The sequence below is a fragment of the Narcine bancroftii genome, chromosome 1, assembly GCF_036971445.1.
Source record: "Narcine bancroftii isolate sNarBan1 chromosome 1, sNarBan1.hap1, whole genome shotgun sequence".
Lineage (NCBI taxonomy): Eukaryota > Metazoa > Chordata > Chondrichthyes > Torpediniformes > Narcinidae > Narcine > Narcine bancroftii.
Window position 1 is genome coordinate 124,256,420 of NC_091469.1, and position 27,022 is coordinate 124,283,441.

General features: G+C 40.4%; 1 protein-coding gene across 3 annotated transcripts in view; it reads right to left on the reverse strand.

Annotated features, from left to right (window-relative positions):
- Positions 1–27,022, reverse strand: part of ap3b1a (adaptor related protein complex 3 subunit beta 1a) — a 380,897-nt gene that overhangs the window by 58,934 nt on the left and 294,941 nt on the right. For all 3 annotated transcript variants that reach the window (XM_069938172.1, XM_069938181.1, XM_069938185.1), the window contains exon 24: positions 26,745–26,829. In XM_069938172.1, the coding sequence (XP_069794273.1) occupies positions 26,745–26,829 (85 nt within the window). The remainder of the gene's footprint in view (positions 1–26,744; positions 26,830–27,022) is intronic.

A 27,022-nucleotide genomic window follows, 5' to 3' on the forward strand; every position in this document is an offset into this window, starting at 1 on the left:
TTTTTCTGTCTTGGCATATGTGGTAGTTTAATTTTGATTATTGTTGTTGGTGTATCTTGAATATGTGTTTCGGTGCAGTGAGAAAGAAAATACATTGTATTTACGTAATGACAATAAACAAACCAGCTCCATCTAAATTCAGTTTTATTTTCCCCACATCCCTATCAACTATCCCCTCTCCAAATTCTACCATTCAACGAGGAGCAATTTATGGTGACCAATGATCTTACAGGCATATCTTTGGGATGAGGCCAGAAACTGAAGCACAGATGGGGAGAGGTAAAGCAACACACGGGGCAACACAGTCGCAGGGAGAATGTGCAAGCTCCAGAAAGAGAGCAGAGGTCTGGGGCTGAACATGAATCGCGAGAAACTCGAAGCAGCACTTTACTAGTTGTGCCAATTTATTACACTCAAATCTTGTCAAGACACAGTTTCATTGAAAAAGTGCATTTTGCAAAGTGCCATAAAATGCCAGTAAACAGAGGAAGTTGGAGCCAAAATAATATCAAAATGGAGGCCAATCATAGCCTCAAGAAATATTTCTAGTCAGGTTTACTATAGAATCTGCAGAGACCATTGGACAGAACTCTTTCTTCCTAACTCAATGGTATCACGTTTTGATGTTAAATCTTCTTTGCCTCTGTGTAACAGACTTGCATTGAATAAACTTATCGCTATAATGGAAAATCTTTCCAATTATTATTTTTAAAGTACTGATTACAAGTTGTTCTTGTAGCCCAATTATTTTTTGTTCAATTCTAATTCTAATAAATACATTGGATTCATGTTTTAATGTTAATGCAGAACAAAAAAAAAGTTATGATATAATCATAGAATTCCAGGAAAAGGCACGCTTTCTTCCTGGCTCTTGTTCCACAGAAATCTGGAGATCCTCTGTAGGCAGGCAAAGTGTTTGGCATGCAAAACCATGCACAATGATTGACACCTCAGGCCAATTGATCTCGTTATAACCTCCATCTCCCCTGCCCCTGCTAGTATTGCTCTAAAGCTATTGATCGGAACACACAGCCGATCAGTTTCCATTTTCTGATTTCAGGCAGGCCAATTAAGGAGGTGAGTAATTGTGATTACACTGCTAAAAGATCAATCGAACTTGCTGGAAGATTCAATACTTCTTCAGTTTGGCCCAGAAGGCAAACATGATGAGCAGTGGTATTCAGAGATGAGCAAATACTTTACAATAAAACAAACTTTTATTTCAACATGCTGAACAATACAAGTGCACTCCAAGTTTCAAATCAATATAAAAATACAACTGTTGACACATATTTCTGCTATTCCATTTAAAAACCATTATATTTTGTATTCATATCTGTAACAGCATTCAGCTTGGAATTTATTTTGGTAGTTATGCCAGATCAAAAAATGCATGTTGATACCTACTCATATTGACTTAGATTTTGAGCTTGCAGTCCCTGTGCATTGCAAACAGAATCATACTTTAGTCACAGCTTTGCTTGATCATTCAGCTCACAGTTTAAACCATTCTAATAAAGACCTCGATTTGATATCTATGGCAAAGCCATTTATAAGCACCTTAATCAAAGAGCAACATACTCCGTCATTGATCTGGAATTTAGTCTACAGATAAGGAATAAACAATTACGAGGTAACAGTTCGGAAACTCAATTTTTTATTCATTCTGAATACCAAAGACCATATTTCTCAAAGAACATAGAGATGCAGAAAATGCTCAATAAAAATAAAAAATGCAACAAGCTTCAAACCCGATCATCTGTGCTACAATATTCGGGAAGACACTGGGCAATTTTTGAAAAATAAAAGTTTGTGAAGTTACTCCAGAACAAGCTAGATACAAATGAGTCAATGAAATAATAAACCTTAAAATAAGTATCTCACACATAGAGATATCATTTTAATATGTTCCTGACTGCACCAATTTAAAAAAAATGGAATCTTATAAGACCAGAATTCTAACAAGCAGTGTTTGAGCTACTGCAAAGCTAATATCTGCAAAGTGGAAGAATTGAAACATAATTTTGCTTAACATTCAAAATTTAGGAGTTCAAGCTGTTAAAATGGCTAATCAAAACAGGGTTGTTACAGTAGTTTAAAATGTATGCATGCCTCATAATGCAGAGTAAATTTAGCGCTTGATGAGTTAGTATATATACAAAATATTTGTTCTAATTAGTTCTCTGGAGCATGAAACAACACTCCCACTAAATGAGATGAACACTTGATTTTATGTGATAGCAATAATTTTGAAACTGCAGTGCAATGATTTTTATCACTGCGTCAGAAGCACAATGTATTTTTTCCTCATATCTGATCAACATTCCCCGAAGTAGCATCCTCCCAACAAAGAAACCACAATCTGAAACCTCATCTGACAGAACATTCCATTCTACTCAAAATTTTCCAGAAGACCCAGAAATTTTTTTTGTAATAATTTAAATATTTAGACACTAATGTTAGGTGAAAACATACGTAATTTTTAAGTTCTTTGGCAAACAGAAAACTTGCCTGCAATTCTATAACTCTCCATCAAAAGTTACTTACCTTAATTGCATTCCTCAATTTGCTAAATGAATATTTATCCCTGGAAAATATTTCAATATCCAATACTTTGTAAATCAAAAAAATTGAGCCAAATACTGCCATTTCAATATTGTATTTTCCTTTCGCCAAAGTGCTGAACAGTTTGTTATTTCAAAATATAACTGCATAAATCAAAGTAATAAAACCTACAAAGAAACAGTGATAGCACCTGTATAACAAAAAAAAATCAATTCATAAATTGAGGAATCAATTTATTGAAAATATATACTATATATTCTACATGGGTCTAAGTGTCTCCAAATGACACATAGATTAAACATAACATTTACCACACTTTATATGCCAGAAACATAATCAAATACTAACATTTCTCTGAATCTTGGAAGAGCCTGAACAAGAGTCCCAGTACAAATAATAATGTAGTGAATCTAAGAATTGAAAAGTTTCCTCTACAGATTTAAGATTCAATTTATTCAAACTACAAATGAAATTAGGAATTATTTCCTTGAAAAGAATGTCGAGTGATTGCTTATTTTTTCTGTTCAATACTATGCAAATTGATGGTTATGAGAAAATGGGGACCTGAAATTAAACTGGACAAAGGACACGAAGTCGAACTTCGAACAAAATACGTTTGCAGAAATTATCAAGGTTCAAGTCAAGTTTGAGTCATATTATCCAAAAGGATGCAACAGCTTTTGAGACACTGGTTCCGACCGATTAATGTCACCTAATTCTGTTTCTTAAAAATTGTTGTTTTAGTCTGGATTGCTTGATTCATGGCTTGAATAAGTTACAAATCTGCTCAGCAGAGTAAGTAAGAATTCAGAATGATCTTCCATATTTCTATTTTCTGTCATTTAGTCAATTGTGAATGGAATTGTGATTCATTACTTGTGCTAGTTTACAGTGCTTATATATCTATTCATTTATTTTCCAAGGGTAATATTCGAATCTCTATACAGACCAAGGTGAATACTTAATTTGGTTATTTATTTTATGAGAGGCATTGATTATAAATGGTGGAATGCTATATAAAATCATCTCTCAACATCTTCAATATTAAATGCATTCATTTTTAATTTTTTAATTTAGACAAAGAGCTAGGTGATGGGACTTTTGGCCCACTATCCCGTGCTACCCAATTACACAAAATTGACCTACAACCACAGTAAGTTTTTGATGGTTGGGAGGAAACCGGTGGAAACCCACGGAGACATGGGCAGAAGGTACAAACTCTTTACAGGTTTCAAAACCTGGTCACTGGTGCCGTAACAACATTGTTTTGCTACAATAACTCTGTGCCACCCTCTACGCTAACCGTGCCACCCTTGATGAAAGGTTGATGTGAAAAATGTGAAACCAGAAAGAAAATAACTTTTATCTTTAAAAAAAACCATGTTCATTTACAATGTTCAATGCCTCTTCCAGATTTTTTTTTCCCCCTGTCTCTACACATTTTTCTCTGAAAAATTGCATTTATAATTGGGAGAACATTTGATTTCCTAATTGCTTTTCCTGAATGAGAAGACCAATATTTAGTTGGAGTCAGTCAACATACTTCAAGGTAAGTGGCATTTTAAATTTTTTTTTAAAATTTTTCACACTATGAACCATACTGACCAAAATACACACAAACATTTCCCTCTTGAATATACACACTGGCATGTTGACAAAAACTGGGACTTCCAAATAAGAATCACTTTGTATCTGTAATGTGCAGCATTCAATCTAACCCTAGATCTCCAAAACAAGGACATTTACATTAATGACCCCCCCCCCCCCCCCACCCCATGGCAGCCACTAACGAGGAAGATATCCTAGGTGCTTTGGAAAGTGGACCTGAGATTGTTTTATTGATTTTCCACATTCTCAGTTGTACGTTTTCATCTTTAAAGTGGATCGATGAATGCCAAAATTTTAAATTTATCATTAACCATAGTAATACAAGCCCATAGTAATACGAGTCCATCAAGTATCAAGATGTAGAAATGCAGAAAGTTAGAAATGATATCATCAGGGCTCCTATGATTATAGAAGTCATCAAACTAAAGGGGTGCATAGCTAAGTGGTTTGGTTCAACCATTAGTCAAGATTGCAGTATTCTCATCAGGTTTCAAGTTCATGTACCATGGCAGAAACTTAAATATAAAAATCTTGTAGAAACACTCCAGTACAGGTAGGACTTGCTATTCTTCATTCCCTTTTTGTTACTTCACATACAAATCAATTTTTTTAGTAGGGAACAATTTTCAATATTCATTGACCTGTTTTACACTTGGATATTTTATTCATGATTTTATGGAATGGGATTTACAAGGACTCCTAGTAGCTCACGTTGAGAAAGCACATGACAAGATTGTTCTTAACCTTTATTCTGTGCTGAATCCAAGTAAACAAGCAACCATCACTTAAAAAGGCATCACTCATACAACGATTGAAGCTCAATATAAGCAACAAGGTAAAAGTGTGACTTTTGATGTGAATATGGACTTTATAAAGCAAAACTAATGTGGTGATCATACAAATTGGTTTTCTCCACGATATGTTCTATCCTGCAAAGGCTTGATGAGCTTGGCATAAAAGCAAATTTTACAAAACAGCGTTCAACACAAAAATAAAAAGTCCATGCTCCAAAACAGAGGTGATAATTAAAAAAACACAGACTGGCTATTTGGCTTGAAGAGCTTCATCAAAAAAAACATACTAACCATTAACTGGAGATATCAAAACAAAAATCTAAGCTGTAAGTCTCAATACACATCATAAAATCCTCACTGTAAACCATGGTTGGTTTAATGGTTCCAGGACTGGTTGAGTTTTAATATTATGCAAATGCAAAAAGCAAGCGCTGACATCATTGTAGCTGAGGCACTACTGTACACATCATAACAGATTATCAAGACTAACAACGTGAGCCAAGTTTTCAATGCAGATGAGTTGGATTTGCATTGAAAATGGATCCTATCAAAAACCTGCATCTCTGCCAATGAGAAAATTCTTCCAGCTTTGAAAGAGTGCTTCTTTCTTTCATTAGGTGACAATAATAAACTAAAACTTTGCTCATTTGCATTCACAATGAAGAATTGTGAAATCTATCTTCCACCAGAAAATAGTCATAGATAACTCAATAGTGATTCAGTGGTGTTTTATAGCCTGCTTTGTGCTCAACATGAAGATAAGTAGAAGAAAATTTGACCATCAGGACTATAATTACTTTGGACACACCAGTGCTCATCATTTGGACTATGAAACCCTTTGTTCAAGTAGAGAGTTGTGTTCCTGTCTCTGCAAATATCATAGATCATACAAGATCATGGGCCAGGGCATTATAGTTATCTTTCAGACATAGATTTTCTGGTCTGTCATTCAGGTAAAGGGAAGTCTTCTGTCCAGGAGCTCTGAAAGAAATTTCATTTTAACTTCCCACGTGCTGCATAGGACAAGTTTTCACTTCATTGTACAATGTGTGGAACATGTTGCTTCTTGGAGCAGTGAATGACTTTGTTGGCTTCGAACCAATAATCATTCACAATGAATCAGTGACTTTAGAATGGCAGGTGGGATTTGAGAAGGATAAAGAGGAAGATGTTGTACGATTACTCAAGTCCCATGCTAAGCTTCTGACTAACAAGAACCTGGCAGAGCTTCACATGAAAGAATTCAAAGAGAATTACAATGACAGCTGCTTTGAGAAGATGAAAAGAGCATGACAACAAAGCATCTGCAGATGATTATCAGCTGTATTGATGAGGCTATGAGCATTCTTAGGTGTTGTGATCATCTGGCAAATAGCTCTGCCAAAGAAGCATGGTTTATAAAGAACAGCTTGTCACGTTACAGAGAGATTTATGATACCATGCTGCATGAAAGAAAACAGCCAATGCTGGATATTTTGTTTGGAAAGAGTGAAAACTGTCATATCAGAATCATAGAATCAGGAATCTCTGACCTCCATATAAAGACACAAATGAAGATGGAAGAATGGACATATGCATTCTGCAACCACTACAAAACCCGTTGCATAGAGAAGACAATGTCATCAAACATTTGGATGGAGAGTTGACAATAGATTACATTGGTCTTCTATAGATTAGACATGTCTCTGATCGAATACACAGCATTCTGGAGGGGGAGGGCAAGCAGCCAGATGTCATGGGGACCAATGACATAGCTAGAAGTGGGGATGAGGTCCTGAAGGAAGAATGTAGGGAATTAGGGAAGAAGTTAAAAAGCAGGACCTCAAGGGTGGTAATCTCACGATTGCTGCCTGTGCCACGCACTAGAGAAGGTAGGAATAGGAAGATGTGGTGGATGAATGCGTGGCTAAAGAGTTGGTGCAGGGGTTCAGATTTGTGGATTACTGGGATCTCTTCTGGGGAAGGTCCAACCTCTACAAAAAGGATGGGCTGCAACTGAACTGGAGGGGGAACAATATCCTGGCAGGCAGGCTTACTAAATCTGTGGGGAGGGTTTAAACTAGTTTGGCAGGGGGGTGGAAATCAGAATGGGAGTGCAGAGATTAGGGTAGAAAGTTAACTAGATTTAAAGGAAGAGAAGAATCAGATTGTTAAAATTAATAAGAGAGGGTAGTAAAAGTAGATGTTAATCAAAGGAGTGCAAGTGGGGAACATTCTGTTAAGAGTATATATTTCAATGCAAGAAGCATGGTAAGTAAGGTGGATGAACCTAGAACATGGATTGACACATAAAATTATGATATTGTAGACATCTGTGAAACTTGATTGCAGGAGGGGCATGATTGGCAGCTAAATGTTCCAGGATTCTGATGGTTTAGGCATGATAGAACAGGGGGGATAAAAGGTGGAGGAGTCACATTGCTAGTTAGAGAAAACATTACAGTGGTGCTATGGCAGGATAGATTGGAGAGATCATCCAGTGAGGCTATTTAGGTGGAAGTGAGGAATGGGAAAGGCATGAAAATGGGGGTGTATTATAGTCCCCCTCTAATGGACAGAGAGAATTAAAGGAGCAAATGTGTAAGGAGATAGCATATATGTATAGTAAACATAAGGTGGTGATTGTTGGAAATTTTAACTTTCCACACATTGACTGGGATGCCCATACTGTAAAAGGGCTAGATGGGTGGGAGTTTGTCAAATGTGTACAGGTAAGTTTTCTAAATTAATACATAGAACAACCGACTAGAGTGGGGGGAGTATTGGATCTCCTATTAGGGAACGAGATAGGTTAGGTGACAAACGTTTGTATTGGGGAACATTTTGGATCTAGTGATCATAATACTATTAGTTTTAGGTTAATAATGGAGAAGGATAGGGCTGGGCCTAAGGTTGAGATTCTTGATTGGATCAAGGTTCATTTGAGGAGATACAAAAGGATTTTGAAGGTCTGGATTGGGATATTTTATTTTCTGGGAAGGATGCAACAGATAAATGGAGGATATTCAAAGGGGAAATTTTGAGTGTACAGAGTCACTATGTACTTCTGAGGATTAAAGGAAAGGTTAGAAAATATAGGGAGCCTTGGTTTTCATAGGATATTGGGAATTTGGTTTGGGGAAGAGGGATGTGAACAATAGGTTTCAACAGCAGGGAATAAATGAGGTGCTTGAGGAATATAAAGAGTGCAAAAAAACTTAAGAAAGAAATTAGAAAGGCTACAATAAGATATGAGGCTGCTTTGGCAGGCAAAGTAAAGATAAATTCAAAGGGTTTCTACAGGTACATTAAAAGTAAAAGAATAGTGAGGGATAAAATTGGGCCCCTTGAGGATCAGAGGGGTAGGTTACATGAGGAGTCAGAAGAGATGGGGGAAATTTTAAATGTTTTCTTTTTCTTCAGCATTCACTAAGGAAAGGAATATTGAGTCAGGTGAAGTAAGAAAAGTTAGTAGTGAGTTCATGGAAAATATACAGATTAATGAGGAGGTAGAACTGGCTATTTCAAAGAAAATCAAGGTGGATAAATCTCCGGGTCCTGACAAGACATTCCCTAGGACCTTGAGGGATATTAGTGTACAAATAGCAGGGACTCTGATAGAAATATTTAAAATGCCATTAACCACGGGGGAGGTGCCAGAGATTGGAGGGTAGCTATATTGTTCCACTGTTTAACAAAGATTCTAAAAGTAAACTGGGTAATTATAGGCCTGCGAGTCTGATGTTGGAGGTAGGTATTCTTAGAGATGGGAGAGTATTCTTAGAGATGGAATATACAATTATTTGGATAGACAGGGACTGATTAGGAGTAGTCAACATGGTTTTGTGCGTGGTAGATCATGTTTAACAAATCTTATAGAATTTTTCGAGGAGGTTACTAAGAAGGTTGATGAAGGGAAGGCTGTGGATATTGTCTATGTGGACTTTACTAAGGCCTTTGACAAGGTTCCATATAAGAGGTTAGTTAGGAAGGTTTAATCATTAGGTATTAATGTTGAAGTAGTGAACTGGATTCAACAATGGTTGGATGGGAGATGTCAGATAGTAGTAGTGAAAATTGTTTGTCAAATTGGAGGCTGGTGACTAGCGGATTGCTTCAGGGATCGGTACTGGGTTCATTGTTGTTTGTCATATATATTAATGATCTGGATGTTGGGGTGGTAAATTGGATTTGTAAGTATGCAGATGATACTAAGATTGGTGGTGCTGTGGACAGTGAAGAAAGTTTTCAAAGGACAGTTAGAAGAGTGGGCTGAAAGATGGGAGATGGATTTAATTCTGATAAGTGTCATTTTGGAAGGAAAACTCAACAAAGGTCCATACACATGGGAGATAATTGAGGAGAACAAAGGGATTTAGGAATTCTGGAACATAACTCCCTGAAGGTGGAGTCACATACATATAGGGTGGTGAAGAAAGCTTTTTGTATGTTGACCCTCATAAATCAGAGTATTGAGTACAGGAGTTAGGATGTCATGTTGAATTTTTATAGGGCCTTGGTAAGGCCAAATTTGGATTATTGTGTAGTTTTGGTTGCTGAGCTATAGAAAGGATATCAACAAAACAGAAAGAGTACAGAGAAGATTTACAAGAATGAACTGGAGGGAAAGGTTAAATAGGCTGGGACTTTATTCCCTGGAGTATAAGATTGAGGGGTAAATTGATAGAGGTCTTTAAAATTATGAGGGAGACAGACAGAGTAAATATGGACAGGCTTTTTCCACTGTGAGTGAGGGAGATTCAAACATGAGGATATGGATTGAGATTGAAGGGGGGAAAATACAGGGGAAATATGAGGGGGAATTTAAAAAAAAAATTTCACACTATGAACCACATTAATCAAAATTCACACAAACATTTCCCTCTTGAATATACACAGTGTCATTTTCTCCCCTTTTCCCCCTCCCTTCACTCCCTCCTTCCTAACCCCCTCCAAACCCATTAAACAATAAACCCATTAAATAATGTCATCACACAATGAGAATAAACAAGAAAATTGTGTCATCTACTGTTACACACTGGGTCAGTTCATTTCGTCTTCTTCTCATTCTACCATTTTAGGGGTTGGAGGTTCGAGGTTATGTTATGTTCCATGTACGGTTCCCAAATTTGTTCAAATAATGTGACTTTATTTTTTTAATTATATGTTCTATTTTCCAATGGAATACATTTATTCATTTCTATGTACCATTGCTGTACTGTCAGGCTTTCTTCTGATTTCCAAGTTGACATTATACATTTTTTTGCTACAGCTAAGGCTATCATAATAAATCTTTTTTGCGCTTCATCAAGTTTAAGGCCTAATTCTTTACTTCTTATATTACTTAGAATAAAGATTTCTGGATTTTTTGGTATAAGAGAAAGAAAATGATGAAATAAGGTGTAAACCCAAACAAAAGTGGGAACAAGATCTAAACATAAAGATAAAAAATGAAATATGGGAAAAGCATGCTCTGGAACTATGAGAAATACAGTAAACACGAGGTTATGCATGATACAGTATAATTGGTTACACAGGCTATATATCGCGCCCCAAAAGTTAAATAAATGGGACCCAACAGTATCAGATAGATGTTTTCGCTGTAAGAAGGAAACGGGAACAACAGTACATGTAATTTGGGCATGTGAGAAAGTGGAAAAGTTTTGGGAAGATCTAAATCAGGTATTAAATAAAATCACAAAAAGCAACATACCAAAAAATCCAGAGGGGAAATTTCTTTACGCAGAGGGTGGTGTGAGTGTGGAATGAGCTTTCAGCAAAGTGATAGATGCGGGCTCGATTTTAATATTGAAAGAAAAGTTGGTTAGGTATATGGACGAGAGTGGTATGGAAAGATATGGGCCAGGTATGGGTCAATAGGACTAGGTGGGAGAAGGTGTTAGGCATGGACTAGAAGGGCTGAACAGGCTGTAATTGTTATGTGGTAATATAAGATGCTGAAAGACTGGCTGAGTTCCTAAGAACATAAGAAATAAGAGCAGGAGTAGGCCATCCAACCCATCGAGCCTGCTCCGTCATTCAAAAAGATTATTCCTGATCTGATCATTGACTCAACTCCACCTTTTCCCCATATCCCTTAATTCCTTTTTTTATGTAAAAATCTCAATGAACCTTAAAAATCTTTCATGAAGTAGCCTCATCCACTTCCCTGGGTATGGGAGGAGAATTAATGGAAACATTTAAAATTATGAAAGGGATAGATAAAATAGAGGCAGAAAAATTGTTTTCACTGGTAGGTGAGACTGGTAGGGGACACAGCCACAAGATTCAGGGGAGTAGATTTAAGACGGAGATGAGAGTAGTGAATGTGTGAATTCTCTACCCAGGGAAGTGGTTGAGGCAACTTCATTAAAGGGTAGATGGGCCAGATGGCCCATGGGCTCGATGGACTGAATGGCCAACTCCTGCTCCTATTTCTTATGTTCTTAGGAACTCAACCATTCTTTTTAGCAACCTCACTAACCTCGTCCTCATACTATGGGGATTCAGATATGCTCATTGTCCTTTTAGCATCTCGTGACCTCTGCATCTTTTTCTGACTTTTCTGCCCTCTATTTTTCGTTTTCTTTTTCCTAACTCTACCTTTGGTCTCCATACCACCTTCCTCATTCGTTCTTTGTAGGTTGTTATCCCCCTGCCCCATTAGTTTAAACCTTCCCCGACAGCACTAGCAAACAATCTCCCTAGAACATTGATCCCAGTCCGGCCCAGATGCAGTCAGTCTGGTTTGTTCTGGTCCCATCTGCTCCAGAACTGGCTCCAATGGTTCAAGAAACTAAAACCCTCGCTCCTGCACCACTGTTCAAGCCACATATTCATTCTAACTATTCTGCTATTTCTACTCTCACTAGCTCGTGGGACAGGTAATAATCCTGAGATTATTATTTTTGAGGTCCTACTCTTTAATTTATTTCCTATCTCCCTAAATTCAGCTTGTAAGACCTCATCCTGCTTTTTTCCTATATCATTAGTACGAATATGGACCACGGCAGCTGGCTGTTCACCTTCCCCTTTCAGAATGTCCTGGAGCTGCTCTGAGACAATTGCAGCATCTGTGGTCTTTTGTGTTTCATTCTGACAATGGATAACACTCCATGAAGGATGGCATTGGCAGCCTTCTAGTCTGCCTAATTCTCAAATACACAACCTCCTGCACATACTTCCAGCAAGCCAAACTATTCCCTACTATTATCTATAAAATTGGATTATTAGACTATATAATGATAAAATGTAAAATCTAACCCACTCCTAATCCACTGTTTCTTGTGGTTTAAAAATCCTAACAGCTGTTGAATAGACAGAATTTTTATGGGAAATAAAGTTATTTTTATTTGCACTATTCATTGTACTTTTCTGGAACTCTAACTATTTCATAGCATATAACAAAGACCCCTATATTAAGGGAGTGCAGCACTGTTGCAGGCACCTTCTTTCACATGGTGATAAGCCCCAAAAACACCCAGGTCAATACAAAAGATCTCATGGTATCCTCTCAAAGAAAAACAGCAAATTACTGAATCAAGCAACAAACAGTAATTAAAATAGGTTATCTAGTCATATTCACATTGTTGTTTGTGGAATCTTGCACTACGCATACTGATTGCTTCTTGGAAATTGTGGAGGATGCTTCTCAAAAATACTTCACTGGCTACAAGAATGTTCTGAAATTCTGGAAGGTGTATACAAATACAAGCCTCTTTCTCTCAGAAAGATAAACAGAACTTTATAATTAGCGAGGTAAAAGATCCCTTTATTTAACCATTGTATTTACTGCATGAAAATTACGTTCTCAAACCTAGAAGCAGAAGGAAATACAAGGCTGATTTCATGCTTCACAAATTATAGAGCAATTAAAAATTTACAGTAGTAAACAAAAGCTTTGCTCGAGGTATACATAGATATTCGGTGTCAGGTCACTCGGAGAGCTACTGTGTAACCATGTAACCCAGTACTTCCTGTCACCTAGTCGGCAACTAAACTGGCTCCCCCACCAGGCTTGTCTGGTACAGAGGGTGGCTAGACACCCTGCAGGATGAAAAACAAGACCTGTCAAAGAGTGGACAAACCCTCTTGTAGGGTCAACAGACATCTAGCAAACACATGCCGTGAAGCATGGAAAGGGCATCCCTTTCATCGAAACTTGGTCTGGCCATTCACTACAACAGAACTTCCCCCAGCTGTCAACCTCTCTCTGCTGCAGGCAAACATAACTACCCACTTTAAGAGGCCATTTTATTCTGGTCCCAAAAGAAAATGGTGTAAAAAGGCCTATATGATCAATGTCCAATGGCTCTAACATCTACCATCAATGAAGTGTTTTGAAAGCTGGCCATGGCTTACGTAAATTCCATCATCCCAGCAAGCCTCGACTCACTCCAATTCATTTACCATTGCAACAGGTCCATGTCACATACCAATTCCCTGGTTTTCCACTCATCGCTGGAACATCTTGATTGGCGTCAGAATCTGCTCCATGATCATCAACACCAGTGCCCCACTGGGCTGAATGCTCAACCCTCTGCTGTATTCATGAGTGAGTGACCAAACACAGCTCCAACTTGATCTCCAAATCAAGAGAAAATGAGGCATGTCTACTATGTCCCTCAACAACTTCTACAAATGTACCATTGAAAATATCCTGTCAGGATGCATTACTGCATGGTTCTTGAAGTGCTCTGCCCAAGACCACAAGTTGTGATCACACAGCTCAGAGCATCACACAAAGCCTCCACCCTCCATCAAATCCATCTACAGCTCCCATCGACTTGGAAAAGCAGCCAAAACATTAAAAGACTTATTCGACCTTGGTCACACTCTCTTCAGGTTCTCCCCATTTGTTAGAATCCTAGATGAACCTCACCCAGGAGAATGCAGATACTGGAATCTGAAGTAACAATCTGCTTAAACAAACAATCAACAATGTAAGAGAAAAACATGAAAGTCTACAGATACTGTGATTGAAGTAAAGCACACAATGCTGGAGAAACTCAGGAGGTCAACAATTTAATTATTTTTCTTCCACCCCCACCGATGCTGCTCGAGCTGCAGAATTACTCCAGCAGGTTGCTTGTTCCAACTGAAATTTCTGAAACTCTGCCATCTTGTACTGTTTTTTGTAAATCACCGTATTAGGTCTGCTGGACTGCTTCCAAAACAAACTTCCTCACATAACATCAGGACATATGACAACAAACTTGAACTTGACTTGAACCACAGAAGTTCAAGGTGCCCCCTCATCACTGTTGGCGTTTTCAACAAATTATTTTTGAACAGACACACCAAATTACTGAAACTAACCTGTGAATACTATTTTAGTGGCACTTGCCTTTCTTCTGTGGGCCAATAATTCCCGCTAATTTGGATGGAGACAGCAGGTTTAACCTGGGACAGACTCTGCAGGGAGATTTCCTGGATCGGAATATCTTGCCACACTATTGCACAATGGTGCAGCACAGGGAAGGCTGTAACTAACAGGGCTGGACAACAGAATGACACAGCTCTTGGTCCAGCTGCCTTTACAGCTCCCGAGTTTGTACATCCTCTCCTTCAGTGCACCATTTTCCACCAGGTATTCTCGTTTCTTTCTGTGTGGCAAAAACATCCTGGTAAATGAATAAGGTATTATTAACTACTCCAGGATGTGTTAATTGCAACAAAAGAATCAAAGGGGAGTTGATGGACATGTGTGGAACAGAACATGTTGCAAGGAACCTGGGTTAAGGGTGAAAGGGGAAAGGTTTAGGGGAAACATGAGAGGGAACACACAGAGAGTGGTGGGAGAGTGGGACGAGCTTCCAGCTGAAGTAGGCTCAATTTTAACATTTAAGAAGAATTTGGAAAGGTACATGGATGGGAGGGGCGTGGAGGGATAAGGACTGGGTGCAGGTCAGTGGGACTAGGCAGAAAAAATTGATTTGGCGCAGACTAGAAGGGCCAAAGGGGCCTGTTTCTGTGCTGAAAAGATCTATGATTCTATGACACAGGAAACTAGGGGAGTTGTTCTAATGGGATTGCTGGGAGTTGGCATGAACCCAATGAGCTAAATGTCCTCCATTAGGACTGTTATAAGATATCACTAGTGAATTTGCAGCCAATATATACCAATATTTAGGTCTGGTGGAAGTGTGATCTGTCCTATTCACTATTTGTCTTTGAACAGATACTGTTTAACATGCTGAGCACTGAAGATTTTGCATCTGATCTCTAGCAACTGCATTATTTTAATTTTATATCAGAATCTTCTTCTAAACACAGTCAAGAGGGATGATTGTGGGTGGTCTGTGCCCCTCCCTATTCCCTTTCTTTCCTTCTCCATGGCCTTTTAATTCAGGAACCTGCCTGGTTTTTAGTCATACCTTGAAGAAGGGCTCAGACCTGATAGGTCAGTATATAGCTTTACCTCCTATGGACGTGGTGAAACCTGAGTTTCTCCAGCATTTCTATGTTTCAACTCGTGTGGTTAGGCCTCAGGTGGATGGATGTGGGAAACCACTCATTAGCCACAGAGAGAATGGGCAAATTACAGTTTGCAAAAAAAAACTTAAAAGATCCTGCAGAATTCTAAAAAAAATTTTGTGAACAGATTAACCAGTATCAGAGTGATGGCAAGAGCAAAGTGTGGAGGCGCAAGATCCAAAGCATATCACCTTTGCCATCTTACCTCTGTATTTCTGTTCATGAAGTCTTCTGCGTACAGTAGTCATTGACATATCCACACCTGCCTCCTAAGGAGTGTTTCTGATAAGTCGGAAAAGTGTTTTGGATTTTTCTTCCTTATGCTGGAATTCTTCTGTTATCAAAAGTGGAAGACTTCCTTTGCATTTGTAGGCCTCTTTACACAGAAAACCAACTTAATTGGAGTTTGAACGACCTGTCTTTAAAGGCAGCTTGGGTCACTCACACTGAACCAAGAAATGCCGGCATCTCGAAGCAAAGGGAGGCGGGTCCTGACGCATTTCAACATCCTGTGTGAACCCTTTAAGACAGAAGCCATTGCAAAATGCATTGGCTCTGATACTATCTTGGTAGGATCAGACATGAGATGAAAATGACCCCCCATCCCACTTTCATTGCATTTATACAGGTAGGTGAAGCAGTTAAAAGGCAGTTAATTCCTGACTTTTAACGGCTGTGTAAAAGGGGCTACTGAATTCACCAGTATGCACTTTCTTCTTAATGATGTTATTAACTATTGATTTTAGTAATCCTGAGGTTTGGACGATATCTCTTATTGTTTTATTCTCTGTTTTCAGTTTAATAATGGCTTCTTTGTTGAAAAACGGCAGCTACAGACTCCAAAGGTGATCAAAAGCTTAGAAGCAAGCCAAGCTCTCTTGTATCTGCACCAATGAAGCAATTAAACATATCTGAGTACTCACAAACACCTGTGAAGCCAAATGTCCCAAACATCATGGAGCCCTAAAAAGGGGGAACTATGTTTAAAAAGTGCTGTCATTTCTACAATGTTAAACCAAAATGTATACAAATAACCTTGAATAAAATCTGGAATAAGCACTTTAATTACATGTCAATTGTTTGATTATAAATTTAAGACGGTGGAGCACAGGAAAAAAGAGTCTTTGCTCCAAACATTATGCAAGGGCACTATGTATCAGAAGATCTTTCACATAATACAAGCTTCAGTGCAGAAAAGAGAAACATTGGTTGGTTTGTTTAAATTCATTCCACAGCAATCAAGAAAGTTCTCTCCCAGGAATTCAGATTTGAAATAAATGTTTTTTTTTCTTTCTTTCAACGGCAGCCCTTTGGGTTTGAGAATGACTAATTTCCACCCGTTTTGTAAGTTCTGAGAAGTCTAACTAGGTCAATGTGAGAAATACAGACCCTTCCTCCTATTCAGCAGTTGTATTCAACAAGGTGGGTGGGTAGATTGAGAAGTAGAACTTTTCTTTTGCCAATTTATAATGCTTGGCCTCGCAGACAACAAGATGATACATTTCTTCAAGGTTGATGTGAGCATATCCTAGTATCTTTACACCTGATCATCCCTTTCCAAGATGGAGCTTGGACAACAGCATTTGCTTTGGGAGCCTAATGTCAGGTACTCAAACCCTATGGCTTGCTGAGCATAGCTGACTTGCTGCCTTAATACTCGGTGGCTTAGCCAAGAAGAGGGCAACAATCATGGAATACAGAAAAGTGCTGAAAAAAAGCTCAGTAGGTCACACAGCATCCATAGGAAGCAAAGGGATATAGCCAGTGTTTTGAGCCTGAGCCCTTCATCAAGGTATGAGCCAAAAATAGGCAGGCACCTGAATAAAATGATGGGGGCAGCAGAGGAGGGATGAAAGGGCAAGAGCACAAGCCAATAGGTGAGAGATCATAAATGGATATAGTAGGATGGTAGGAGAAAAAAGCTGAGAAGTAACAAGGATAGCTCTCTGAATGGAGAGGAAGTGGGGTGGGGAAATGGAGGAAAGGATACAGAGGGATGGTGAACGAGGAGAGAGAGAGAGAGAGGGAGAGGGGAGGGCCTAATGGAAACTGGAAAAGTTGATATTACAGTAATCAGGTTGGGGAGTGTCCAGATTGAATATTAGGCATTGTTCCTCCAATTTGTGGGTAGCCTCGGTTTGGCAATGCATGAGGCCATGGACAGACATGTCAATACGGGAATGTGATGTGGATTGGAAATGTTTAGCTACTGGGAGGTCCCTGACATTGCAGTGGGCAGAGTGAAAGTGCTCAATGAAATGATCTCACAGTCTGTGTCCAGTCTCTCTGATGTAGTAGATGCCGCAATGAAAGTGCTGGCTGCAGATGACTCTCTCAGATTCACAAATGTTGCTTTACTTAGAAGGACTGTTTCAGTCCCAAATAGTGATGAGAAGGTGGTGTGAGCACAAGTGTAGCATTTGGTGTGGTCACAGAGGTAGGTATTGACAGGTAAATAATGAGATAAGTGGGGAAGATGTATCTGGTGGTGGGAACTCGTTATGGGTGGTGGTAATTGCAGAGGGTAATGTGTTAGATGGGGAGGATGGTGGAGTGGCAGATAAGGAGAAGGGGAATCCTAACCTTGTTACGTTTGGGGGCAGAGGGGAACAGGAGAGATGTGTGGGAAATGGAGGAAATGCGGGTAAGGGTTGGATGTGAAGAGGTGCAGTTGAGGTAACTGTGAGAATTGGTCGCTTTGTAAAAAAGGACTGTAGAGAGTTTGTCTTCTGAGATGGAGACAGAGAGATCATGAAAGGGTAGCGGGTTGCCAGAGATGAACCAAGTGACATGTAAAAACTGATCTAAAGGTATATTTAAATGCACACAGCATTAGAAACTAGGTGGATGATCATGTAGTACAGCTACAGGTTAGAGGGTATGATGCTGTGGCCATTATTGAGTCATGGCTAAAAGATGGATGTCATCGGGAGCTGAACGTACAAGGATACATGATGTATCGGAAAGATTGGAGGAAGAAGCTGAATATCGAGGGAGCAGTCATCATCGGAGAGGACTGAGTCAGAGTGGTAAGGCCTTGGCTCAACAGGCTTCGGTGAAAACAGATAGGAGGCGAGGAACAGTGAGAGTTGAGGTAAGAAAGGGCCACCCTATTTCAGGAATGAAAAGGAGGTAGGGCCAGATAAGGGCAAGTTTTAGATATCATATATTTTTTTCATACAGTTATAAACAGTGGGAATGCCAGTCAAGGTAGGATAATACTCCTCTTGCGAAATATGGGTTGTCAGGGAAGCTAGCAGTATCCCTGACGACTTAATCTGTGAGAAGTACATTCAGCTGCAAGCTCCTGACAAGCTGAGTTAAGGAATTGGAACAGGGGTTGAATGAACTCCGCATCATTTGGGAGGAAGAGGGGGGTGAAAGACAGGAATTAGAGAGATGCTATCACACCTAGGAGGCAGGAGGAGGGTAGATGGGCGACAGTCAAGAGAGGGAAAGAGAACAGGCAGGCAGTGCAGGGCACCCCTGTGGCAATAACAAGTAAACCATTTTGGATACTGTTGGAGGTACGACCTACCAGAACAAGCCATGGTGATCAGGTCTCTGACATAGAGTCTGACCCTGTGGCTAAGAAGGGAAGGGAGGAAAAGAGGTGAGCTGGAGTGAAAGGAGATTCTATAGTTTGGGGACAGCTAAGAGGTTCTGTGGAAGAGATTGAATATTGCGGATGGTATGTTGCCTCTTTGGTGCCAGGGTCTGAGATACCTCAGATCGAGTTCACAGCATGCTCAGGAGGGAGGGTGAGCAGTCAGATGTCGTGGCCCCTATAGGGATCAATGACATGGGTAAGAAGGGTGAGGAGGTGCTGCAAGGAGAGTTCAGGGAATTAGGTGCTAGGTTGAAGATCAAGACTTCCAGAGTTGTGATCTCAAGATTATTACTCATGAAGTTAAAAATAGGATAATGCAGCTTAAGATGGGCTAAAGACATAGCTCAGGAGGGAGGGCTTCAGGTTTCTGGATCATTTGCTCTCTTCCAGGGAAGGCAGGACTTGTTCCGACAGGAAAATTTGCATCGGAATTGAAGGGGAACTAATATCCTTGTGAGAAAGTTTGCTATTGCTGCTCCGGGGGCGGGGTGGGGTTTAAACTAGATTTGCAGGGTGAGGGGAACCAGAGTGCCAAAGCAGATAGATGAGTAGAGGAGGGAAAAGATGATGTGAAAATTGCATGCACTGTTAGAAGTCAACTGTTTGTATGTAGTGGAAATTTTCTCAGGTACATCTACTTCAATGTAAGGAGTATTGTAGGAAAAGCAGACGAACTTAGAACATGGATTGGCACGTGGAATTAAGCCATTGTGGCCATTAGTGAAAATTGGTTGCAGGAGGGTCAGGACTGACAACTCAATATTCTGGGCTTCCATTGCTTTAGATGCATTAGGATGGGGGGAAAATATCACAGCTGACAGGACAGACCAGAGGGCTTGCCTATTGAGGCTGCATGAAGGGGCTGGGGAACAGGAAAGATAAGATCCCATGGGGTTGTATTATAGACGGCCCAATCGTCAATGAGAATTGGAGGAGCAAATCTGTAGAGAGATAGCAGACAGCTGCAGAAAACATAGAGCTGTGATAGCAAGAAATTTTAATTTATCACATATTGACTGGGACACCCATACTATAAAAGGGCTGGATGACTTAGAGTTTGTCAAATGCATTCATGAAAGTTTACTGAATCAATATATAGAGGAACCAACTAGAGAGAATGCAATACTGGATCTCCTTTTCGGGAATGAGACAGGACAGGTAACAGAAGCATATGTAGGGGAATATTTTGGGTCCAGTGATCATAATGCCATTAGTTTCAAGTTAATTATGGAGAAGGATAGGTCTGGGCCTCGGGTTAATATACTAAATTGGAGAAAGGTCAATTCTGAGGAAATGTGAAAGGATCTAGAATGTATGGATTTGGATAAGTTGATTTCGGACAAATATGTGTGAGGTAAGTGGAGGACCTGCAAAGGTGAAATTTTGAGAGGACAGAGTTTGTATGTTCCTGTCAGGATTAAAGGCAAGGATAGCAGGCATAGGGAACATTGGTTTTGAGGGATATTGGGAATCTGGTTTGGAAGAAGAGAGAGGTGTATAGCCAGTATAGGCAACATGGAGCAAGGGAGGTACCTAAGGAGCATAAAGAATGCAAAGAAAAATCAAGAAAGAAATCATGAAGGCTAAAAGACATAAGCAGCTCCGGCAGACAATGTGAAGGAAAATCTTATGGGTTTCTACAGTAATATTAAGAGCAAAAAGAGAGTCAAATTTGGTCCCCTGGACTTGGTGGGATCCTGTTCATTGGGTAAGAAAGAGGAGATGTCTGAGAGTTGTTGTCTCACCTCAGCAAAGTAGAGGCCAATCCGTATACCACAACAGCACCCATCTTATTTGAATTTTGATCATTCCTCGATGAAGCCCTCAGGCCTGAAACATTGGTTATCCTTTACTTCTTATGGATGATACATGACTTGCTGAGTTTCTCCAGCACTTTTGTTTCTTGTATTACAATCACAGTGTCTGCAAATTTTCCTGTTTAACAATAACTGGTTGTTTATCCATCCAGACAATTTGCAGAATACAGTAAAATCCCCATTGGGGATTGGTAGATGCCGGATAAGTGAATTTTCTGGTGGCTTAAGATTGTATGTTGCATGGATTGTTGAACTAACTGCTAGGGGCACCAATTATAAACTTTTGTAATTTTTATCTATTTATTTTCTGCAATTTATTTTGTCAGTTTCTTGGATTCCGAATAACTAGGATTTTACACCATTGCAGTAACAATGTTGGTGGCATTTTTATAGTGCCTTGAGATGTATGTTTTTGGGTGTCCAGTTCTTAGTAGCTTAGAGGATAGGGATCATGAGTTTTGCCTCAGGTGGAAATTTAACTCTTCAAATACCCCTTTCCTCTACTGACCAAATGCTAAATACTGAAATGCTAAATTCTGAAAGTAATAGTGAAATTTATCACTGACATCTGGCTCTGTAAATTTTGGATGTGATAAACATTTCAAGGGTCTTAATGTGAACCTTAATTGTCAGAGGGAGGTGTGCTATAACAGAAGCAGATTCAGATACTATTTATTGTCATGTAATAAACCAGAAGTGTAATATTACACAAAATTTCCTTGAATCTGCCATAAGATTTTCCATTAGCATTATGAATGCCTGGCATCCTACAATCAGAAAAAGAGAATCAAAAGAGAGTCCTCCGAGAGTCACCAAGTGTCTGTTGATTCAACTCCAATACTCCTGGAGCCCACCGCACAAGACTGCAGTTCAATTCAAACCAACGGCAACCCAAGCCCAGATCCAAACCTCCAACATGATTGCTTTAACACCTATACTCACATTTTCTCTCTTCCTGATTTAAAAAAAAATGTAGTTCGTCAGGTTAAAAGAATAGCATCAAGTGGCATATCGTAATAAGAAGTAAAAAACAAAAACCTGTCGACCCCATAGTTGAAGTAAAAACATAATGCTGGAGAAACTCAGCAGGTCAAACACTGTCCTTTATATAGCAATACATAACCGACGTTTTGGGCTTGAGCCCTTCATCAAGGTATGGAAAAATGTTGGCAAAATTCTGAATAAAAAAGTAGGGGGGAGCAGTGGTTGCAAAGGCAGGAGATAATAGGCGGAGAAGGAAGGGAGTGGACAAGGACGAGCAAAGGGAGGAGGGATGGCTGGACGAATAGAGAGGTAAGGAACAAAGCTGGAATGGAGAAGGGAAGGGGTGGAGCTGGTTAGCAGAAACTGGAGGAGTTGATGTTAATGCCATCTGGCTGGAGAGTGCTCAGACAGTAAATCAGGTGGTGTTCTTCCAATTTACAGGTGGTCTTGGTGGGATAGTACATAAGGTCATGGGCAGACATGTAAGTATGGGAGTGTGGCACAGAACTGAAATGGGAGGTCTCTGTCACTAGTGTGGATGGAGCGAAGGTGCTCAGTGAAGTGATCTCCCAATCTGCGGCCAATCTCTCTGATAGAGAGAAGGCCAGAAAGGGAGAACTGGATGCAGTAAATCAATCCTGCAGGTACACAAGTGAATTGTTACTTCATTTGAAACCCCAGTTTGGGGCTCATGTTACGTCGCAGACCAACAGTAATAGAAATTCGCCTAGACAATGTCATTTTTAAAACAATGTATTTATTCTTAACTATTAATAATATAACATATTAATTAACTTTTTTATGTGTGTGTGTGCGCGCGCGTCTGTGTATAAAATACCCAAACCATTACAGCTTAGGCACAACTCAATTCAAAGTTCAATCTTACAAACCCTGTGTTGAAACTCAGACTTTTGAACTGATGTACAGAGATAATCACCAAGGTGAGATTGAGACTGTGTAATCAGATTGCCGAAACTCACGAATCCTTGTTGAGTTACTTCCAGAGACATATCCTTTTTTATGATTAGTTGTCACAATTCTCCTCTTCCTCGTGTAGGAGAAACAAAATTTGTGACTTTCATGTTGCTTCCAAAACCCAGGCATGGATCAGACAGAATGACACCAAAATGGTCACGATCCAAATGCAGGAATGATCCTGCTTCCTTTACCTAGATATGGGTCAATCAAAATGACTATTAAATAATGGTCATGGCAGTTCAACAATAATTACCCTGAAAAGGATAGTTATCAGAATTGTCCATTTCAGTCATTCCACCTGTGTTTTAATAGATGACTAGCTGATCAATAATGAAACCTGTTTTTTTAAGTGTCTCAAACACATGACTCATAATCACATGACTTCTCCCTCTCATCATCTATTTCTTCCCGAATAAACAATCATTGTTGTGGGTTCCTGGCTGAGAGCATTAACTTTGTTTGTGGCTTGTACTTAATGGTACCTCTGAGACTATGAGCTGTGAAAGTTTTGCAGCCTGTGTTAACCCTCAAAGTGTGGTTACTAAATAAAAGAGATGGTTGTAATACCCCAGACTGTGGAGAGAGAGGTGTGGGCGCAAATGTGGCAACTCCAGCAGCCACAGGGGAAGGTGCCTGGGTAGGGGGGGAAATTAGCAGGGAGCAATTAGTGCATGAGGGAGTCATGGAGGAAGTGATCCCTATGGAAGGCAGAAAGGAGAGAGGAAGATGTGTCTGGTAGTGGTACCATGTTGTAAGTGTCAGAAATTCTGGAGGATAATATATTGGATGTGGAGGCTGGTGGGGTGGTAGGTGAGGATAAGGGGGATTCTTCTGTGTTTGTTGTATCTGGGGGTAGAGGGGGTCTGGGCAAATGAGCAGGAAATGGAGGAGATGCAGGTGAGGGCTGAGTTGATGGTGGTAGAAGGGTAGCTAAGTTTGTGGAAGAAGGCAGACATTTTGGAAGATCTGGACTAGAAGACCTCATCTTGCAAATAGATATGGCAAAGATGGAGAAATTAAGAGAAGGGGAGAGAATCCTTCCAGGGGACAGGGTGTAAGGAAGTGTAGTCAAGGTATTTGGAGGGTTAATGGGCTGCGCTGGATGGGTCACGTCTCCAGAATGGAGGACCATCGCCTTCCCAAGATCGTGTTATATGGCGAGCTCTCCACTGGCCACCGTGACAGAGGTGCACCAAAGAAAAGGTACAAGGACTGCCTAAAGAAATCTCTTGGTGCCTGCCACATTGACCACCGCCAGTGGACTGATAACGCCTCAAACCGTGCATCTTGGCGCCTCACAGTTTGGCGGGCAGCAACCTCCTTTGAAGAAGACCGCAGAGCCCACCTCACTGACAAAAGGCAAAGGAGGAAAAACCCAACACCCAACCCCAACCAACCAATTTTCCCCTGCAACCGCTGCAACCGTGTCTGCCTGTCCCGCATCGGACTTGTCAGCCACAAACGAGCCTGCAGCTGACGTGGACTTTTTACCCCCTCCATAAATCTTCGTCCGCGAAGCCAAGCCAAAGAATATATGTCAGAAGAAAGCTTGTCTCCCAAGATGGAGACAAGAGAGATCCAGGAGGGTAGAATGTTGTCAGAGATGGACCAGGTGAGTTTGAGATCGGGGTGGAAGTTGGCCACGAAGTGAATGACGTTGACAAGCTCATCGTGGGTTCATGAGGCAGCTCCGATGTAGTCATCAATATAGCGGAGAAAGAATTGAGGGGTTTTGGCTGTGTACGCTTGCTTCACAAGGACTACAAACATGTAGGCCCTGCTTGCCGTTGCAGGTGTCGAGGCCTGCGGGGGGTGATCATCTTGGGACTGGTGTTGACCAGGAAGTGCCTTCCCAACAAGGAGTCCCAAATATAGAGGAGGCTATCATGTGGGCCAACTGCCATAACCATCAATGATAGTTGGCCAGGGTGGGCAGCATCAATGGGCCTCCGCACCCATTGCTGATGACAGTAGCAGAATTGCCCAGGGGTATTAACTTGCCTCTCCGCTGGTCTTGGTCTCACAGTCGGCTGTTCGTGAGGCTTGCTCATGTGGTCTAAGACGGTGCTGGTTTCCTTCTTCGTTCTCCAGAGCATGTCCACCTGGGCCACAACCCAGGGTCACTGAAGTCCTTGTCCATGAGCAAGAGTTCGATATCCTCAGGTAGTTGCTCCAGAAAGATCTTCTTGAAAAGCAGGCAAGGCTTGTGGCCCTCGATCAAAGCGAGCATCTCGCTCATTAGGGCGGACTTGGCCCTGTCCTACAATCCATCCATAAGCAGCAATTGGGTGGCGTTATCATGCCGAGAGGATCTTTGAGGGCCGTATATTTGCTTTCCTCCATAGGCTCCCGTATGAAGTTTTGCCTTGACTGAGTGTGCTCATAACCTAGAAGTAGTGGGTGTCAACGTTGACAATGTCCATATAACCATATACAGCACAGAACAGGCCAGTTTGGCCCTACTAGTCCATGCTGGAACAAATCCCCACCCTCCTAGTCCCACTGACCAGCACCTGGTCCATACCTCTCCAATCCTCTCCCCTCCATGTAATTATCCAGTCTTTCCTTAAATGTGACAAAGCTGGAACTGAGCCTTTTCCTGCTTGAACCACACGTGTGTCTACGACACCCAAAATGTTGGGAGCTCGAGTGAGACCGCGTAAATGGTCACTGGCTCTGCCTGGTCCGTCATCTTCAGTTCCAATTGCCGTTTGGACCAGTCAGGGTCACCATTGCTACATGCAAGAACTAAATGCACACCAAAGTCTTGAAGTCAAGACCGGCTTATTGCAATGGCCATCGTGTTTATATGGGCCCCAGGTGCTGATGTCAGGGTACCATGTTATTGGATCGCTGGCCTGGGATTGGCCAGCGTTCTTGCCACAGTTCACCACCTTCCTGCCATGCGGGAGGTCACTTGGGACAACAGGCAGTGTCACCCCCAGGTCCGCAGGGTCACCCTGTTCATAGGCCATTTTGTGGGCCAATCTGCATCTCCATGCGCGAGCCACTAGCCCAGTGTCATCAAATTTAGTAGGGAAGGCATTACATTCTAGATATAGAAATAAGCATTATTGAATATGTTGTGTGCATACATAGATTCAGGATTAAAAGAACCTCCTGGATTTCAAAGAGTAGATAGAACAAAGTTATTACCACAGAGGATATTTAACCTATTAAGATAAATTCTCTCAGCAACTATCCCTCAAGAATGTATCCGATTTACTTTTGAACTTGTTGATAGTTTCCACTTCAAAAGGAATCAAATTTTGTGCTCTTTTCACTCGTGCATTTAAAAAAAAATTATCCTATTATCTGTCCCATACATCTTGTTACATTCCCTCATGCCTGTATTCTTATCTGTCAGCACCAACTTCTTTTCCCTCTTTTATCTACACTTTTTACCATCTTGAACACCCTTATGAATACTCCCCTAAACCTGCTTTCCTCCTTAACCAAGATTTGTGATTAAGTTCCTCAAATTCCTAGAATGACTGTAGTAAATCTCTTCTGCGCTCTCTATAGTAAATATTCCTGTTTATGAGGCCAAACATCCAAATACTTTACTCATACCTTGACAACGGGGGTCAAGTCCGAAACATTGGTTATTTCTTTGCTTCTTATAGATGTTGCATGACCTGCTGAATTTCTCCAGCACTTTGGAATTGCAAATGCTTTGCTAGTTTTTCTCTCAATATGCCAGATTCTTTTCACTTGAACTCAACAGTCCTTCTTTCCTTTTTTATAGCAGTAGATTATAATAAAGGCTCCCATGCCTTCTGCTAAAATATTTAATCTCGCATGAAATTCCACCAGCTGAGAAGCAGGATATACTTACCCTAACCCTAATGTGCGACCTGATCATTGTTCATCAATTCAGAAAGGAGGCAGGGAGAACATCTAAAATATTTCTCTTGCTTTCAGCAACCTTACCATAGTTGAAAGTTAGCAGCCTGTGTGGAGTCACAGAAGTCAATGCCCATTGAGACGGTCTTCGATGTCCCAGGCTTGAGGCTGTCTGCAAAATTAAAATATATATATTTGTATATTTGGCAATGGAAAAAATCAGTTTACAATGTGACACACTGCTCTATATCTGTGCCACATGATTCCATGCTGCCAAGACAATTGTTTGAAGCTTCTCAATAAATAATAAATAGTCACTTTCTTCCTCCCATCCTTCATTGTCAAATCTCTTCCACCTTTGACAA